Here is a 19,610-nt window from a genome sequence, read left to right on the forward strand (position 1 = left end):
AGAAATATTTCCCACTTTTATAATATTTTTCTCTCCACAAAATACTGTGATTGGTTCCTGAACGTTGCTGCTGTGAATGAACCCGTTTTTGAACTTAATTGTTATGAAATACTCCTTATTACGTTCCCTGTTTCATGAGGTGTCACATGTCATCATTTGTGGGGAATGTAGAACATCTTGTTCCATGCACTGAAGTTATTTCTGACTATGAAAGTGAATCAGAAAAAGGTTTGTCATTTTTCAACAAGTGGCCGGTTTTGTGATATAATTCACGTTGACTTTGTAAGAGATCAGTGATTGAAAATGTTCAGTAGCATAGTTCCCAGACTTCTACCAAACTCAACGAACAGGAAGAAAAACCAAGGTCCTTCCTCTGAAGAGGTTTACAAATATACTTCTAGTTTAAGGAATTAACACCTACAGTGGCAAACAGGCCTAATGTCTGAGTGGATTTAGCTGTGTGTATAGTCTATATAGAAATATTAGTGAAAAGTATTTGCTGTCATTTGATTGCCTTGCCAATTCTACGTCCTGTTGGTGTTTTGCCCTGCCAAAACATAATACCTATTAAATGATACTCTGAAGCAGCATCTGTTCTCTTTCTCTATTACATAATTAAACTGCTAAAATTAAATTTACCTTCATGTACCTACTGACTTGAAAGTGACATTATGATAATTAATGGCTCTCTGTGCGTTGAGCGAGCCTTAATTGTGAAGTGGAGATGAGTGACTAAATTGTTTTATAACATATATTATAAACAAATTTGAGCGTGATTTACTTTACTTGAATTTTTATATGATGCAACTTTATACTTATACACCACTATCAAATTTCAGAGGCAAATATTGTACTTTTCAACTGTTAATCGTCTCCTGTCCATTGAAAAGCATGTATCTTTAAATGTGGTGATTTGTAATATTTGTGATAAACTGAATAATAGTAATGTAAAGTGTAATTTTCACAGTTGACTAATTCCTCTTCATCTTAAGCTACATATATCAAAAAATCACTTGGATTTGTGATACTACAAACATATGATGATCTTACAGAATATGATGTATAAAGTAGTTCAAATTAGTCCAAACTTAAACATCTACAGCAACACAAACATTAATGCAACCCTAATATTAACTCATACATATCATTCACATACAGAACTGTACAAAAGTCTTGGGCCCCCATTAAGCTTGTTAAGATACAACCAGGATATAGAATAAATATGTACAGCACTAAAAACAAACTACCTCTACAAACCAAAGTGTCAAGTATTCAGTCACTCTTGTTTTGCATTTAACATGTCTTTAACTCTTTTGTTCAGATATGGGATTTCAAGCGTCTATTTAACCCAAAAGGACCTAAACATCCATCATCGACCAAAACCATCAACTGATGTAAGATGTTTAATACCTGTTGATCCACTAATCCTATCAATGCATGTGAACAATTGGTGTAAAATACAGTTTGTCATCTTTTCATGGTCATCAGATAAGACCCATTTGGATGTTCAGAGGCTCCGTAGTTATCGTGGAAATACTGTCATCTTCTACAACATTGATTCACCAGTATAACCCAGGGAGTTTGATCAATGACAGTGGATGGACACACTGGGTTTATTTTCAGTTATTGATAAATTTTGCTCAAAAAGTCACCTTTTCTTCAGTTTTCTCCATGTCTGATATAATAACCTTTGAATTTACTCTGAACTTTTGTGAACATCTACATGATCAGTGAATTAAATGTAGAATACCTGATTTTTTTCTGAAGAAACACAAAATAAAGAGTATAATATTAAAACTAACAGTGATAAATCACTTAAGAAAGAGTAAATATAGAGAAATATTCATTTGCAAACTGAGACAAAAGTAGTGCTGGGTCTTTATAGGTTAAAGATGCTTGAACCACTATCTCATTGTGATTTTTATACTTGACAATAAAGTATTAAACTGAATTGAATTTACTGCGCTAATTCTCTGGTGTTTTACATGAAGTTTCACTCTGCCAAACGTTTCACATTGTTTGGGTGACTTTTTGTGATGAGAACAATTCACAATAGATCCTGACATAAACCTTTAGGAGCCATTTAGTAGTGTTCTTGTGTGTTTTTAATACTGTGCAAATATTTACAGTATTTTCTTGTTGTATATGAAGAAGATACTGATAAATAAATATGTTTGCTCACTTAAACCATGAAAAACCAACAGAGCTAAGGGTGGTCTTTTGCAAAGTAGTATAAATGGATCATTTTTGTGCACAATGACTTTTACTTTTCAGACTTCAAGTACATTTTAGTGATGATACTTTCACAGAACTTTTAGATTACTTTTGGTGCAATAGTTTCACACCATTTTTACGACAGCCATCCTGAACAAATCTTCCATTTCTATGGCACTCTATTTTCCCCCCAATTTGTGTTATTTTTCCACTTCACCTTCAATTTGCAGGTTGTTGCACGTTTTCTCCTTTTGAAGGATTTTTGCAGATAAAATTTTACCTAAACCACACTGTTCTTTTAAATCTTCTTTTGTGGCACGAAACGCCTGTGTCTTCTTCCTCATTCCAGTAAAGGAAGTAGAGATCCTTTCAATTTCGCAGTGCAGACTGTGTACAAAAAGTGGGAGAGGTCTCATGCTCTAAGCACGGGACTTAACGACTGCGCAGACGCGGAACATGAAGCGACGTAAGACGCGAGTTTGTTAATGTTCCGTACACATTGCCGCTATTTACAGTAGACAGAAGTTTCTTTTTCGGCTAAAAAAGACCCAAACAAATAGGTAAGACCGTCTGCATGTCCTACATCAACGTTTATGTTTGTTTGTTTTTTCCAGAAAATGGTAAATACTCACGCTACGTTGGCATATGTGCTGTTACCGAAGTTAAAAAAAAATAAGATTAGCTTTAGCTATTAATTAAACTCGCTTTTACTCAAAAGTTGCGTTTGAGGACTCTGAAAATAGTCTATTATTTACCTTATTTACACAAAATTATTCCACTTTCTGATTGGTGTGTTCACGGACATTAGGTACACATCTGTTCAACTGTCAACATAACCAGCAGCTGTCTGAAAACGAAAGATTTTACTGTTCGCTCTGTCGTCATTTAACTCAGACACAATAAAGTAGTAACTAGTTGAAGTTTTTGTTGCTCGTCAACTTTAGTTTCAAGTTTTAGTGACATAAATCAGCGTTTATGACACGCATTTTAAGTGGTTACTTTGTCCGCGTGACTCAGAGCGAGGTCCGTCTATTTCAGGAAAGGTGGGGCGCGAGGTCTCACTTAACGACCTGTCATGAGCGGGACCGGATATGAACCGGAACCACAGAGACGGGTTTTATGACCCCAGAGTCAGGGTTCAGAGCGGCAGAGAGACCCCCACATTCTGGTCTCAGGGTCAGACACATTAAAACCACTGTCCTGTTATGGAAATGTGAGTCAGTCTAATACTGGCAATGTTTAAGAGTCTTTAAGTCTAAGTTGGAAACATTTCCTTTAAGTCTGCATGTGGAATCTGAAGTGGTTTTAATCTGCTTTCGTCTCCCATATTTTTTTTTTACTTTAACTTTTAATATTCTATTTAATATTCTGTATTTTACTGTCTTTAATCTCTATTCTTGTCTATGTATTTATAACTTTTCCTTTTGTAAAAGCACTTTGACTTACCTTGTATATGAATAGTGCTATACAAACTAGAAGCACTCGGAGAGCGCAGACCTCCGCCAAGGCTGATCAATGGCCCCCCCTGTGGGCCCCCCCCCCCCCCCCCGCCAAGGAGGTTATGTTTTTGCCAGGGTTTGTTTGTTTGTTTGTCTGTCTGTTTGTCTGTCTGTTAGTGTGCAACATAACTCAAAAAGTTATGGACAGATTTTGATGAAATTTTCAGGGTTTGTTGGAAATGGGCCCCCCCGTGGGCCCCCCCACCCCCGATCACCACCAAAATTTAATCATTTCTTCCTTATCCCATTTCCAACAAACCCTGAAAATTTCATCAAAATCTGTCCATAACTTTTTGAGTTATGTTGCACACTAACAGACAGACAAACAAACAAACCCTGGCAAAAACATAACCTCCTTGGCGGAGGTAATAAACTTGCCTTGCCTAATGCAGAGGAGATCTCACAAGACAAGAGCAATAGCGTGCAAATAGAGACAGATTATTTATGTCACTATGTCTTTCAACATGACAGGAAGAACAGTGTGGTTAGTTATCAGCAGCATCTGATTAATCTAGTGTTGCAGGCAAACAAATCATGCAAAAAAGTTGCTTAGTAGTTGAGGTGATAGTAGGGCAGTAACAATACTGATATTTTTGTTGACCATATATTGTCATAAAATCATAATCATCATCATCATCATCATCATCATCATTATAATTTTCTCATTTTATGACCCCACTTTAGTATAACCCTAAAAAGAAGTGAGCACTGGCGCACAAATAAAAATTTAATTATTTTTAGCTGTTTAGGTTGTGTAAACAAAAATTGCACAAGACATATTTGACATAAGTACATTAATATCAAATATACGAAGGCCCTTAACCTCCTGAGACCCAGGAAATGTCAGTAAAGTACAAGCTTTTTTTTTTTTTTAATTAAATAAGTGCCTATATTGGAAACATCATGATGCAACAGTTTTTTTCAGATGCAGTTTTTAAAATTTTTATGGAATGTCCTTTGTGGTGGACAGTTTTCTTGTTTTTTTGTTTTTTTTTATAAAGTTGTGAAACTCTTGTCCACAAATGTGGACAGAAAACCCATAGCTGGGTGTTAGGAGGTTAATGAAATAAACAAAGTAATTACTGATTAAGAAAATTATCTGGGAATGTGGGTGGAAGTATGTTATTCCTGATTTTCTTTCCAGTTGCCTTCATACTGGGGAATAGGGAATGTTATCAGTATTATGCAAAATATTTAACAGAAATAACTGTAATATGGCAAATGTTACAAGCTTTCTATAATATACTTATTTTATTTACAAGATCTATAATATCCAACCCAACAGATCTACCCTATTCTTTCTTTTGCTCTTGTATCTTAAGTGGAAACACTTACAGGTGAAGACAGCTGCACATAAATAATAGTTTTGGGCAGGGAAAACATCTGATGAATCAGCCAATATAATCCCAACCTGTTCTCCAAGACATTTACACTGGAAACACATTTTTCATATCTTAAATTAACAATTGTTGACAGTATTACAACCAGATGTATATAAGATTGAACATCTAAAGCCAAGTAATAAATACCTAAATAAATGTACCTGAATGTCCAGCTCGAAGTCATTTATTAGTAAGTGTTGAACTTAATATTAAACTAACTGTTAAAAATCTACAGGGAATTTTATTTTTTGAAGTATAATTTCCAAAGAAGTTAGTACTCAGTTTTTAAGGCTGATATTAACCAGTGGACTAAAGTTGACAATAGCAATAGTTTCTAAAAGATCCTACAGCTGCTGATTAATTGGCCAAACTGATAAATTGTCTATTTCTAGGTGTGACGCTACATGTTCTCAATTTTATTGTGTTACTTTTAAGGAAGAAAACCACTGAGACACCTTACATTAATTAGATCATCATTGTTTTATTAACTATTTCACTGGGAATCTTTGCAGACAAATTGGTAGTTCCTCTCCAGCCATGTCTTCCCAGTGGTGGGGGCAGTGGCTGGTCTCAAATGGATCATCTCCCTCGGTTTTCCCGGACAACAGCAGCTGCTACAGCTCCAACAGGACCACTGTCCTCATGGGAAGCAACTTTGGAGGAGTGCCAGTCGTGCTGCTGCTGGACTTCTCCGTCTTCCTGGTATGTGTGTTTCTGTCAGTCCAGGATGGGATTCAATAAAGTTAAAATTTGAACATAATCTTGTGACAGCTGTTATCTGTTTCCTTTGTCTTGCTTTCAAAGGCGGTAAGAGAAAATACTTAAAATCTTTCTTCACTGTATTGCACAATTAACTATCGCCTCTTCAAAAGTCTATCCTTTTTGTAGAATAACTGATAATCTCCTTTCACCATCCTTCTTCAGGTACTGCTGATCCTTTTCTCTATTATCAGGAGGAAGTTCTGGGACTATGGGCGTTTAGCACTGGTTGCAGACAATGATGGGTCAGTTCACAATTTAATCAGATGAAAAAGGTTTTTTGGCCATTTAATCTGAGAAAGGGGTTTTTTGAATAAAAATGACAAAGTCTTTGACACTGCAATTTTTTCTATTAGGTCAACAGAGTCAGCACACCGTCGCTGTCGCCGCATGTCCTCCATGATGTCCAGTACGGATGAACTGGAGTATGAAATGGTAAAAGAAAATATGTCACCAAAATCAATATTAATAAAGGAAAAGAATTGGCAGTGAAGTAGTGACATCAAATAAAGTATGTTATCAGAACAAAAATCAGTCGGACTCATTGACACTGCCCTTTTTTTTTTAATCAAACTTATCTAAATAATTCTAAATAAAATGTTATTATTGATATTGCATCATCTAAATATCTTTGTCTGTTTAGGGTTTCTGCTCTTGGTTGCCTTACATCCTCAGAATGGAGTGAGTGACTTTGCAAACATGCCTGTTTTACTAATGTAATTTTGTTGTGTTTCTTGCTTTTAATCAGTATATGTCTTGTTTCAGTGAAGATAAAATACAAACCAAGTGTGGAATGGACGCTGTTCACTACCTGTCCTTCCAGCGTCACTTGATCTGCCTGCTGTTTGTCATAACTGTCACCTCCCTTTCAGTCATACTGCCTGTCAACTTAAGGGGAGACCTTTTGGGTGAGTTTTAAATAGTTTTTTTATGCTTAAAGGCTCTAGTTTATAATCTAGTGTAATATATATTGAGCAAAGTTAACAGAGACTGGTTGTGATAATTGTGCATTTTTTGATTTTCTGTAAGAGATTGCACTGTACAACCTATAATCAATGAATTTCTCTGCAAATATGTATTTTCAGTTATTTTAAGAAATGGATTAACAGCATGTTTCATCAAAATCTTGGTCTGATACTCTTGTTAATATTCACACAGTTAATATTTTTGACTGTTTTGTTGAAGCTCATAAAAGTACACTTGAAACAGCATTACGTCATTTCAGAAATATAATTTATTTATTTTCAGGAAACGACCCAAAGAATTTTGGAAGGACAACTATTGGGAATCTTGAAAAGGGGTAAATACAGTGTAAAAGGACAAATTGAAAAATGATGACACATAAGTAAACACTAGTATTGCTATTCACTTTCATGGTACTTATTTTTTTGTATGATTGTGTTTGCCAGAAATAACTGGTTATGGCTGCACACAGTGTTTGCAGTTCTGTACCTGATTCTGACAGTGTTTCTGCTGCGCCGTCATACATCACAAATGAAAGGCATGGGCAGAGAAACGGTGAGTCTGCACATTCTTCAGACCATCTCTGTATTTCTACCACTAACTAAACATGTTTAACATGCAAATTATAATAAGAGCCACTCAATTTCTTTTTTATTTGATTCACTACTGCTTTTTGTTGGCAGACAAGAAATACCTTGTTTGTGTGTTCAGTGCCAAAAACAGCAACAGAAGAGGATATAAAGACCCATTTTACGTAAGTAGATTTCCGTCTTTAAATATCTCTCTTCATATTTATTGCTAGTTTGGTCTTGAAACCATACATTTTCATATCACCTCTGGGCCTTTTCTCAATGTCATTGCTGATATTTTTTCAACAGAGAGGCGTACCCTACCTGTCGAGTGTGTGCTGTTACCCTGGGTTATAATGTAGCCAAACTTATGCACCTTGATAAAGAAAGGTAAGATATCTGAAGCAGATATACCTCACAGGACTAGTTAATGCTCTTATACTGCCGATACATGCCAGCACTTGCATCATATTTGCAGCTCATGGCCCCATTGTATAGCATTGCCAAGGTTATTATAGGTTTCTAGCACTCTGCCTCTTTAAAAATCCCACGAGCAAATATTTTATTTAAAAAATCTGTTTGCATAGTAAAAGAGGACATCTAAAATTATAGAAACCCAAAGCATTTATCTCATATTGTCTTGTTTTACTTTTACTTTACCTTTACTACTTTATGTATTCTTACTGTTACTTTTCTGTTTTATTGGGTGTCTTCAGTGGTTGAATGTGTACAGAGGAAATAGTTCACATGCATTAACTCAAGTTAACAGTGCTTTCAATAGCAAGTGATATTTAATTTTGCATGACTCACAATATCCACAGAGATCAGAGAGCAAAGTTTATGTAATATGTGATAATATGTTGACAGATATTTACTTTGCCTTTAATCTTGCCAAACTAAAACAACTTTTTTTTTTTTGGTCAGAATGCGAGCTGGGAAAAACTTGCGCTACTATGAGCGTTTGATAGAAAAAACAGGGGAACGTGAAATGATCAGTCCCCGTGTGTGTGGTCAACTTTGTTGCTGTTCCGGATGTGAAAAGGTAAAATAGACAAATGATCTAATGCTGTCCACTTTATGTTAAAGACATGTGAAAATAAAAGTCTTTGTGTGTGTTTCTTTAGGTTGATGCTTTAGAGTACTACACCAATAAAGAAAAGGAGCTGCTTGAGGAGGTGAGGAAGCAGACAGAATTGGTACCAGAGCGCCCCCTGGGGATTGCCTTTGTCACGCTTCAGACCGAGGCTATGGCCAAGTAGTGAGTACAACTTTATAAGTGTCTGTCAATACTGACAGCAGACAGTGATGTAATATTGATAAAACTGACACATGGCTCATATAATACCAATATCATTATTACTTTGCTGGATAACTACTAGTTCTGGCTGCTTTGGAAATTATCACTGATTTTTATTCAGCTCAACTTTTGTGTTTATTTGTTATTGTTTCCATATAAAAAATGCCATTTCACTGTATGCAGGCATTGACAGTAGCTTTTTCTAAATGTTTGTGTGTAAATATGCATTACTAACCTAGTAATGCTGTAATTCACTCATTTCAGTATTCTGAAAGACTTCAATGCACTAGAATGTGGTAGTAGGGTCTGTCTTTGTGGGCCGGAGCCACAACCATCGTCTTTTAGTGGAGCTCTAAAAGTGAAAAAGTGGACAGTCAGCTATGCACCTCCTCCCAAAAATGTGTTCTGGTAAGATTTCAAACACCCACCCGTGATTATATGCTCCATATTATACCGTGTAACTTCATATTTATTACACTGGGGTTAAAAGGACTGGGCAGTAATTCAGTTGCATTAACTGGCCTTTATTGGAGTCACATGTAGTTATTACATTATAAAATTTTAGTTTCTAAAAGAATGATTCTAATTAAATTATACTGAAAGAACAGCACTTTTGCTTTTTTACTGTTTCGCCTATTGTTGCACAAAAAAATGACAACTTGTTTCACTACATTGAAATGAGATTACTCTATGGGCTGAATTCACAAAGGACACATTGTGTCCTGTTGTTATACAGGAAATCACACAGCATTTGTGCCCACAGTGGGTTCTGTTTTTCAGAACCTATTCACTAAAGATTTTGCTTTAATGATACGCTGGCACAAATACGCCCATGAAATTTATTAGCTTAGTGCTTATGTTGTGGTTGTGTTTGCAGTGTTTCACGTGACGTCCGACAGTATAGTTTACCATAAATTTGTGAGTGCTTTGTGATTTACATGCTATATATTTTTTTATCTCACTTGTACTGATTTTGTGCCTGCAAAAGCTGCACAGTCCTTTTGTGGATCTGGCCCTGTATTTATTAGTCTTACTTCTCCATGTTATTGATGTGTATTGATGTAGTCACGGTTTTACAAGGAAAATGTAGCGGTTTTAAATTGCATCACACAAACTGTTCACAGCATATCGCACGAAACAGCACTGCATCGTTTAAGGAAGCCATTTATTTCCACACATTTAGCGTTAACCTGCTTGATGTTGTTATTTACTGAATTCCATATAACCTGCTTATCCACAGCATGTTGCTATGGACAGTAGTATTTCTTGTTTAACGATAGGAAAAACATAAAAAATTAGATGTTTCAATTCAGTTTTTTGGGGGGAAGTGAATGGAAGTGTGTTGGATTTCAGTCAGTAACTGTCTTCTTTCTTCTCTCATGTTTTTTTTTTTTTGTTTTTTGTTTTTTTCCATCCAACAGGGCCAATCTCTCAGTGCAGGGTTTCGCATGGTACATACGCTATGCAATGCTCAACGTATTTCTTTTCGTCCTCCTCACTTTCCTCACAACTCCAACCATCATTATACACACCTTGGACAGGTTCGATGTCACTAAACCCATCTACTATCTCAATGTAAGACTTATAAGACTTATATGAACTGATGTGTAGTTGTCTGCTTCCATAGCTAAGACTTCACAGTTTATTTTTTTCTTTTCAGAGCCCTATCATCAGTCAGTTCTTCCCCACTCTCATGCTGTGGTCCTTCTCTGCATTACTGCCTACAATAGTCTACTATTCAACACTAGGAGAGGCACATTGGAGCAGGTATTACACAGAACACAGGATTGGTGCAATGATTGCTGTCATTCTTTTTGAGGAAAATGTTTTATCTGCTTCCATCTGTATATCAGGTCCAGTGAGCAGCTGAGTATGATGCGAAAGCTGTACTTTTTCCTGCTCTTCATGGTGCTCATCCTCCCCTCACTAGGACTCACAAGGTAATTTGTGAAATCAGCAGCTATGGCTAAATATATATCTATATTATGTTTTGTTATATTTTGCTGTAATAAACTTAAATCTTACACAATTTAAAAAAAAAAAAAAAATGAGGCGGCATAAGAGGATGAGTTCATGATCTGTTTGCCTTTCAAGTCAATAGCTACCTAACTCCAATCAAAATGTTAATTTTCTAGAAGCAAATTTTTTAACCCTTATAGAATTTTTGGGGTGGTTTGTGGACTCAATTCTTAACTTTTTGTATGTACGTTTGTTTAGTCTTGCAGTTTTTTTCCGATGGCTGTTTGATAAACAGTTTCTTTCAGATGGGAAACTGAGGTTTGAGTAAGTTATCCCTCTTCTTATCAAAAATGCAAGAATATATTGTATCTTATATAACAGTTTAATGTGATTGCTGGACACATACAGAAACAAACATTTTGTCTGTTTGTTTTGCACCCTGTCCTTACACCAGGTGTGTATTTTTACCTGATCAAGGAGCATTTTTCGTCAACTACGTGATTGCAGCGGCTTTGGTGGGCTCTGGCATGGAGTTGTTACGATTACCGGGACTACTGCTTTACACCATCCGTATGGCATTTGCTCATTCTGCCGCTGAAAGAAAATATGTCAAACAGGTTTGTAATGGCATTGTTCATTGCCATGCTGTATATATGACATAGATTTCGAAACATGCTTTTATCAAATTACTTTCCTTACATTTAATGCTTTTCTTACAGAAACTCATTTGGTGTCTCATGACATTTATTGTGTAAGAAATCAAATTTACAAAGTGATGAAACCAAAGAATCTATTTTCATCAGACTCTGCTGCAATTCCCCTTGGCTTGAAATGAATAATGTATTCATTTGTCATTTATTTTATCTAATTTTCCATTCTTGAAAACACCATAACGGGTCCATTAATAAGATAATGATATTGGATATGGATTTGTCTTATCTTTTAAGTAGGATTTTCCCCCACTCCCACTCTAGCACTTTTTTAATGCCCATTCCTCATCAGGTCATCTGACTTATTTTGATTTCTATTGCAGAACCAGGCATATGAGTTTGAATATGGAGCTATGTATGGCTGGACTCTTTGCGTTTTCTCTGTTATTATGGCGTACAGCATCATCTGTCCTATTATTGTGCCTTTTGGTGAGTATTTAGGAAGTCATCTCCCTCAGACAGTAGTGCCTAACATCCTTTAAAAAAGTGCTTCCTGTAAAATCATTACTTTACTGTACATTACATTTTATAACATATCTCCACTATGACTAACATAGTGGATTCTACATTTTTTCTGTCTTACTCTGTTAGGTCTGCTCTACATGCTGCTGAAGCATCTGGTTGACAAACACAACCTGTACTTTGCCTACCTGCCCGCCCGCCTGGACCGCCAGGTCCACATGGGAGCTGTCAATCAAGCTCTTGCTGCACCCCTCATCTGCTTAATATGGCTTTACTTCTTTTCCGTTTTGAGAACAGGTTAGATGTGTGTTGTTTGGAAGATGTTAAACTATGAGCAGTTCACCAATAGTCTTTATCCACAGCATGTCAGATTGAAAACCTCCTGCACTGCAGCAAACACAGTAGTCCTTAGAGTTTAATGATGGATATACTGCATACCTTAGTGACTTAGTGGTCAGTCTCCTGGTCCATACTAACTGATAAGCTAATTCCATCCAAAAATGTTGGCTACATTTGAATCTGTTTATTTCCATTTTTTGCAATCATTCCATGCGTTTATTTGTTCACAGATGGGAGAGTAGTAAGCAACACCTTTATTCCATGACTAAAACTGTTCTTGTCTGGGTATATTTTATGTGTGTTTCAGGTTTCTGGGCTCCCACATCTCTTTTCACCCTGGTAGTCCTGTGTATCACTGTTTTCATCTGTGTCAGCTACACCTGCTTTGGTCTTTTTAAGTACCTCAGTCCACACAACTATGCGGTGAGTATGTGCTCGTGTGGCCCATGCTGTATGATGCTTTGTTATTCTTAAAACTGGGTTGTCATTATGTTTGTGTTCCCATACAGGTGAAAGAGGAAGATGAGGATAAAGTAGACGGAGCAGAAGAAAACACCATGGTACTGCGCTTGTATTTATACCTTGTTCAGCATCTATTAAAGATAGGATTTTATGAGCTTAGATTAGACGTTATCTTATCTAAACTCAGTCACGCTACCCATTTTCACATGTCCAGGTCATATCTGTAGCTTCCTGTATCAGTCTTTGATCGGTACGTTCAAAAACATCAGCAAGGGAAGAAGAACACATGTAATTCAACTCGGATAAACATCCTAATCAATATTTGTGTTGTCTTTGAACAGGTCTACCTTCCCAGAGTGCTTAATCCAAAATCACCTGCAAAGCCTCCACTGGTGTCTAAACTGTCTCAGTCTTATGGCTCAACAGAGGGCAGCACAGCCTACAGCTCCAGCCCAAAGGAGGACAGTATGTCAAATGACTGAATAAGTGAAACGTATGAACAATCGTATGTATACCCAGTTGATTTATGAAGAAGGTAACTAGGAATTTTGCATTGAATTTGGATCATCTTTTGCACCGATGTAGCAGAGCCATATGGAACTAGCCAAATCCTTTCCTTAATGTTACCTGTCATAAAGCACACATTTATTTTTTTCTTTATGAGACCTCTCTGAGCAGGACCAAGTCACCAAAGCATGTGTGTCAAAGTATGACTTTTCATACATGTTTTGTGTGAAAATTATTGCAATAACCATTAGTTGGGTACTGTACAAAAACTATTGGAACAAATTAATTAAGCCATTACTACTGATGCCACAGTGGTGGACAAGCAAAGCTTGTTTTGTCTTACATGTTCAGACAGATTGAGTTTAGAAGACTTTTAAAGACACTGTCTTTTTATGCCAGGAGACACCTGCCAAGGGAATAACTTATTGCATAAAGTTTCTAAAGCACTTTTATACCAAGAGAGGTCTGTCTGGTATTTACTAACAGGAGCTTAGTGTTCTTACTTTTGTAGCAGATGAGAGGACACATCAGTATTCCCATAGGTTTTGCAACCTGACATAAATATTAATTGGCACATTATAATGGATGGAGCCATTATTTTCCTACTGTCAACAATGCTTTAATAAAAGGTGTTCTACTTTTTTTTTTTTTTTTTTTTTTTTAAACATGAAATAGTGATGTAATGAACTACTTTCCAGTTATAAGCATGGTTTGTCAGTGGGGGGCACTGTTGAGCTGTATCTTAAGGTATGAAACATTTGTAAAGCCCTGAAAAGGAACAAATGCACACTGTTACATAGAGTATTTCTAACTTATTCTGACATTGGTATGAGACGGTTTAGGCGACAATTGCAGTAGCTCCACCCCCTCACCTGATCTTTTACTATTGACTCCCTTTCCTGTTCCCTCCCCTTTGCCTCTTCTTTTCTTGTGCTTTCTCTCTGTCACATCACAATGTGTGCCACAGCTAAGGGGGACCTCTGTGGTCATTTAAAGGCATTTAGGATACAATAGAAATGTCATTAGCACAGTTGTTAAATATGGGTAATGAAGTGCTAAACTAATAACATAATCTAGGTTATTAGCAGTGACTTGTAGCCACGGTTCAATGAACCTCACAACAGACCTCAAAAGGAGCAACAAAAATCAAGAACTGTTACTACTTAAGCACCTCTTAGCCAGCATGATGTGGTTTTCTTTTAGAGTTGAGCACAAGTTCACTTACAGACCACCTGGATACACAATATGAGAAAAGAATAAATAACATACACCTTCACTAATTCACCTTTTATGAAGCATGATTTATGACTGCGAATGTAAATTGAAGTCTCTAGTATGGAAAATCTAGAGTTTAAATATACTTGGGGGGCGGGGGGGGCAGTTTCAGACCATTTTAAATGTTGTGAGATTTGACATCACAGGAAATACATTCTACACTGGATAACACTGGACAAAATTAAGTAAAAGCGTTTCTCATGAATAATCTTATTGCGTGTGCACAGAAAAAATATCCAGGTTGGCAACAGTGATAAATTAACTTAAAATATGATTTTTATTGATGTATATGTGATGATCACATTGGTACAGACCGCATAACATTCAAAAGAGTGGTTTTAAAAAGAAAATTGCATGAGAAAACTATGTTGGGTCAGAGTTTGGGGCAATAATAATGTGGAGATATTCTCATGTGGCTTGGAGGATGAGATGGGAATGAGATGAGAGTTTGATATCAAACACCTGATAATAGGTCTGTGAGTTCCGTACATGTATTGTGTGTTTAATGTACATTTGCTGCCTGAGAGGCTGCTTCTTCTTGCTCTGTAAAGCAGGAGTAATGTACAGGAGCATGGGAAGCGGCTCTGTCTAGCAACACTCAGCAGATCTCCAAAACCACACACCAAAGTTTGACCCAGAGTTAAACACACCACAGATTCACTGGCTCATCTCCAGCCCACATGGTTTAAGACTTTGAATAAAGGGTGTGTGAAAGTTTGATCTTAAGTTTCATGTATGTAAATGTAAAATACAAGTTATTTGTGACAACTCGTTCACACAGCTTGCTTAGACGTTCACATTTACTGTACATGCTGAATATTGTATACTATTTGTTTATGCACTGTGGTTGCTGCCATGATTTACTTTTTTTTTTTACAATGTGTCATAAGGATCTGTTGAATGTTTTTTGCCAGTGCTTAATTTCATGGGTTCATAACATCCTGAATTTCTCCAAGCAGTAATATTTCCAAATGCTTCTGACCAAAGAATGATTATAAAGTAAAATTGAATTTGAAGAAAAATGTGATTTTTGTGCATTATTTGAAACTTTACTCAAATATTCTTGCTTGTAGGTACATGTTCACCTGTCCGCTGACTAAAATATTTTCATGGGTACAGTATATTTTAATAGTAATTTAATTAGAAATGTACCAGCTGAGCACTACACTTATTCTCCCTATCATGTCTACCAAATTTCCAGGAAATATCTTTGTAATTATTAGAAATTTGTGGTGAAACTACAGCCAAATAAAATGTTTGGGAATTTTCTCACATACTTTATTTATTACATCGATGTGTTAGTATTCTCTAGTGGATAAACTGCAGTGAGACACTATAAATCACTTAAAACACATGCTTGTAATCTTGTAGAAATTTCTGTTTTTATAGCTGATGTCGATGTTTAATTCTTCAGACTAATTCAAACTGAAAAGGAGTAGGTGTGGTGACTAAAAGATTCGGGAAAAAACATGAGTATTTAACCAAAATAATAAACTTCAACAAAACAGAAAAGACCTGTTATGTTAAGAGCTAAATGCTGGTTTAGGACAGTTTGTTGGTGCTCTAGGTGGACTAAATCAGCAGTGATTTTCTCTGTCAGGTATTAGAAGATTAAACAACACTCCTTTACTCAGATAAAAAAAATATTTGTCCACTGTTAATCCAAAACCTTTGTGACTGTCTTTGTATGTAGGTGCACAGCCCACTGAACTTGTTGCCCTCAATGCATTCTTGGTATTGTTGTTGTCTGTGCTTTTGTAAACCACAGACACTATTATTTAGTCACTTCACTCCCTCTCTCTCAGTATTCACTTAATTCTACACTCCCAGGCTACTGAACTTAAGAAAGAGCTTGTTGTGTATGTGTGTAAGTGCGTATATGTGTGTGTCTGTGTGTATCAAATAGGAATTAAGACCCATTTAGAGTTCTGGGCCTGGTGGTGTGGGGTCAGGTTTCCTTCATGTCACCATCAAGATCGATGGATGTGACCTCTGACTGCTCCAATTTGTATATAAACATTGCATTAGCCAATCACGGCATCGCGTGGGATCGTGCCAGCCAATGAGAGTGTCTGGCAGCATCGTGCTCTGTGGCACTCCCATCTTTTGTCCATCAGGATTAGTGCCGTGGCAACGCTGGTCGCCTGGGAGGTGAGTTTCCCAGAGCAGCGAGACCAGGCGACCAGAAACAGACTGCTGATGGTAGCATTCCAAGTCTTACTTCCTTCCCGTCCAATTGGGAAAGAAGACGTTGGAGTGGGGTGTGTGTGTCCTACTCCAACCCCAAAACTTCCACCTACACTGCCAACTCTAATGAGGTGCCATCCTGAGCAAAAAAGCTTAAAGTGTGTTTGTCTGTGTGCCTGAGTGGGTGGGTTGGTGAGGGGCTGTCCCTTGTTTGTTCTCTTCTGTGTGGGGTACTCTGTAGGAAAAGTCACCCCACTCTCCCTCCCTTTTCTGTTGGTGGACTACATTAGCCAGAAGGGCAGAGGGCCAGGCAGCTGAAATCACCACTGCTGATGAAACATGTGACTCCAGACCGAGGCCCTTTTGTTTGGACAATTACAGCCAACACACAGAGTTCTGGAAATGCAATGCGGTATGGGAACAGCCAAGCATGGGAATGAATAGATATTAAAATTAAACCTGCTTTGCATGTCTTTTCTATAGTTAGCTCTTTAATAATGTCAAAGATGATTGTTATTTAGTGGGGATGCTGTTATTAAAAATCTCATTTTGTGAAGAAAACTTTCTAAATCAACCACACACTTGATTTGAGGGGTAAATGTATGATATGAGGGGGCAAAGTGCGAGCTAAGACTTGAAGCAAGGTGATGATGAAAATAGCAATCAAGTGCACAATCGATCCTACACAGCCGAACTGTCCAAAATCTTCTGTTGGATAGCAGCCAGTGGTGTTTTTAGCAAAACTTCAGCCAACTTCACACTGCTTTTACTGGCGTAGGCTGTTGGATCTGAGCCAGGACAAACCCAACAACCAATGCTCATTTAGTGTCTTTTCAACAGGATTTGCACATGACACTACACAGAGAAACCAATGATAGCACCACCCTGTTTTAATAAGCTCACACGCTAATGAAAGAACAGAAAAAAGTACTGCCTGCATTTTTTTATTTATTTATTTTTTTTAAAGTTCATATCAGACATGTTGGCTCTAAAAGATAAGAGGTAAGTGAAACCTTGGTGTGGTTGAGATTTGACAGAAACTGCAGAAAGACATTTTATTAAATACATATAATGATGTATAAAAGAGAAAAGTAATGGACAGAATGGAAGAGAAGAAAGCTCTAAGAGGCCTTCATTTTATGGGCAAAGATCACAAAAATAAAGTGAAGTCACTACAGCAGAATAATGTGTATGTGGATCAAAAACAAGTGTGATCAAACTGATAAAATTATGTTGCACAAAGTTATACCTATCTCTCTCCAAAATAACCTTGATCCCAATCTGTAACCTTTTTATATGAGGGCAAATAACTTCTTAAAGCCTCAGCCTTTTAACAGACTAACAATGTAACTTTTCTTTCTCATTTCTTTGCAGTAAATCCTATTAAAATTGATTAAATCCTATGAAACTGGAAGTGAGCCAAGTCAGGTCATAAGCCAGTAAGTTACCCTTAAAAATGTGCACCTTTCTTTGTTAGTGTCTGAATGTTCAGATTTTTGTTACCTTTTTGCTGCTCTTTGTAGCATCAGCTTTCTGTCTGCGTGTTGTCTCTGTTAGTTAATACACTAATAGTTACAATATGTAGTGAAAAATCTGCACCAAGTTACTCCTGCTCTCTTGTGGCAAGTAATATTGTTAATTTGGGCCAAAGCATGTATCCTGCCAGCTGTCTGTAGGGCTCAACTGATTCTGCCTCCCAGAAACTTTGATCAAAAACACCAAACTAGCGAGAGGGGGAGATGCAGCATCGTAGCAAAATAGGATTATTTAGCAACCGACAAACTTTATCAAAGAGTGGACAATGTTGCACTACTGAGAATGATATGTGAAACACACCAAGCACTAAGAACACACTTTCATTCATCTACTTTGAAGATTTGTTAAAGACCCAGTACTACTTTTGTGGCAGTTCCCAAATGAATTTCCCTTTATTTTTAACCTTTCTTAACTGATTTATCACCATTTATTCAAATATTATGCACTGTAATTTGCACTTTCAAGTATAAATCTGGTATTCTCCTTTATTTAATTTACTGATCATGTAGATGCTCATAAAAGCTCAGATTAAAATTGAGGATTGTTTTATCAAAAACAAAGAAAACTGCAGAAAATGTGCCTTTTTTTTGTAAAATATATCATTAATTGAACGAAAACTCAGTGTGTCCATCCACTGTCATTGATCCAACTCCATGGGATTTACTGGTGAATCAATTTTGTAGAAGATGACGGTGTTTCCAAGTTCACTACGGAGCCTCTGAACACCTAAACGGGTCATATCTGATGACCATGAAAAGATGATAAACTGCATTTTACACCAATTATTTACATGTATTGATAGGATTAGTCGATCAACAGGTATTAAACAGTCTAGTTCAGTAGATGATTTTGGTCGTTGGTGAATGTTTGGGTCTTTATGGGTTAAGGACTGTTTTCTTATTGTTGTGACAGGTGCCTGCAATACCACAGTAATTTTCATCAACCCATTACATTTTGTGCTCCTGAATAATTTTTATAGCCTACATAGTATTTTTGAATTTGGTTAAACAGTGAAATATGCTGGCTGAATGAAAGTGTGAATGAGTGTTTTGTTTTGTTTTATATCTATTCAATTTTATGTTTTATATATATATATATATATATATATATATATATATATATATATATATATATATATATATATATATATATATATAATTTTTACCTTGCAAAACCCCCTTCTGGAAAACTTTTTAAAATTATTTTATTAATTTAATTAAATTTAATATTTACACTGTCGGCTTTAACCCTCTTAAAATGAGACGTATACGATTTATTTATTGCAACATTATTAAAACATCGAAATAAAATAAAATATAAGCGTTTTTGAGTGTCCAAAAAAGCCCTGTATTATTATTATTATTATTATTATTATTATTATTATTATTATTATTATAAAATAGATTAAGTCGAAGCCGAACCGTTGCTATGACAACATGCGAACTATACGGTTTGTTGTCATTAGCAACCAAACCAGCGTTCGACTGAGC

General features: G+C 36.4%; 1 protein-coding gene across 1 annotated transcript; it reads left to right on the forward strand.

Annotated features, from left to right (window-relative positions):
* Positions 1-2,640: 2,640 nt before the first annotated feature.
* Positions 2,641-15,419, forward strand: tmem63a (transmembrane protein 63A). The gene is made up of 23 exons (XM_030129081.1): positions 2,641-2,774; positions 5,608-5,797; positions 6,020-6,099; positions 6,211-6,289; positions 6,498-6,535; positions 6,620-6,762; positions 7,103-7,154; positions 7,264-7,372; positions 7,501-7,571; positions 7,696-7,776; positions 8,311-8,428; positions 8,511-8,644; positions 8,948-9,091; positions 10,105-10,258; positions 10,344-10,450; positions 10,537-10,623; positions 10,901-10,966; positions 11,097-11,259; positions 11,676-11,781; positions 11,944-12,111; positions 12,461-12,576; positions 12,663-12,713; positions 12,957-15,419. Exons 2-23 carry the CDS (start codon positions 5,633-5,635, stop codon positions 13,095-13,097), a joined length of 2,373 nt encoding a protein of 790 aa, XP_029984941.1. The 5' UTR covers positions 2,641-2,774; positions 5,608-5,632; the 3' UTR covers positions 13,098-15,419.
* Positions 15,420-19,610: the final 4,191 nt, after the last annotated feature.

The sequence above is a fragment of the Sphaeramia orbicularis genome, chromosome 24 (genome assembly GCF_902148855.1).
Source record: "Sphaeramia orbicularis chromosome 24, fSphaOr1.1, whole genome shotgun sequence".
In the NCBI taxonomy this organism is placed as follows: domain Eukaryota; kingdom Metazoa; phylum Chordata; class Actinopteri; order Kurtiformes; family Apogonidae; genus Sphaeramia; species Sphaeramia orbicularis.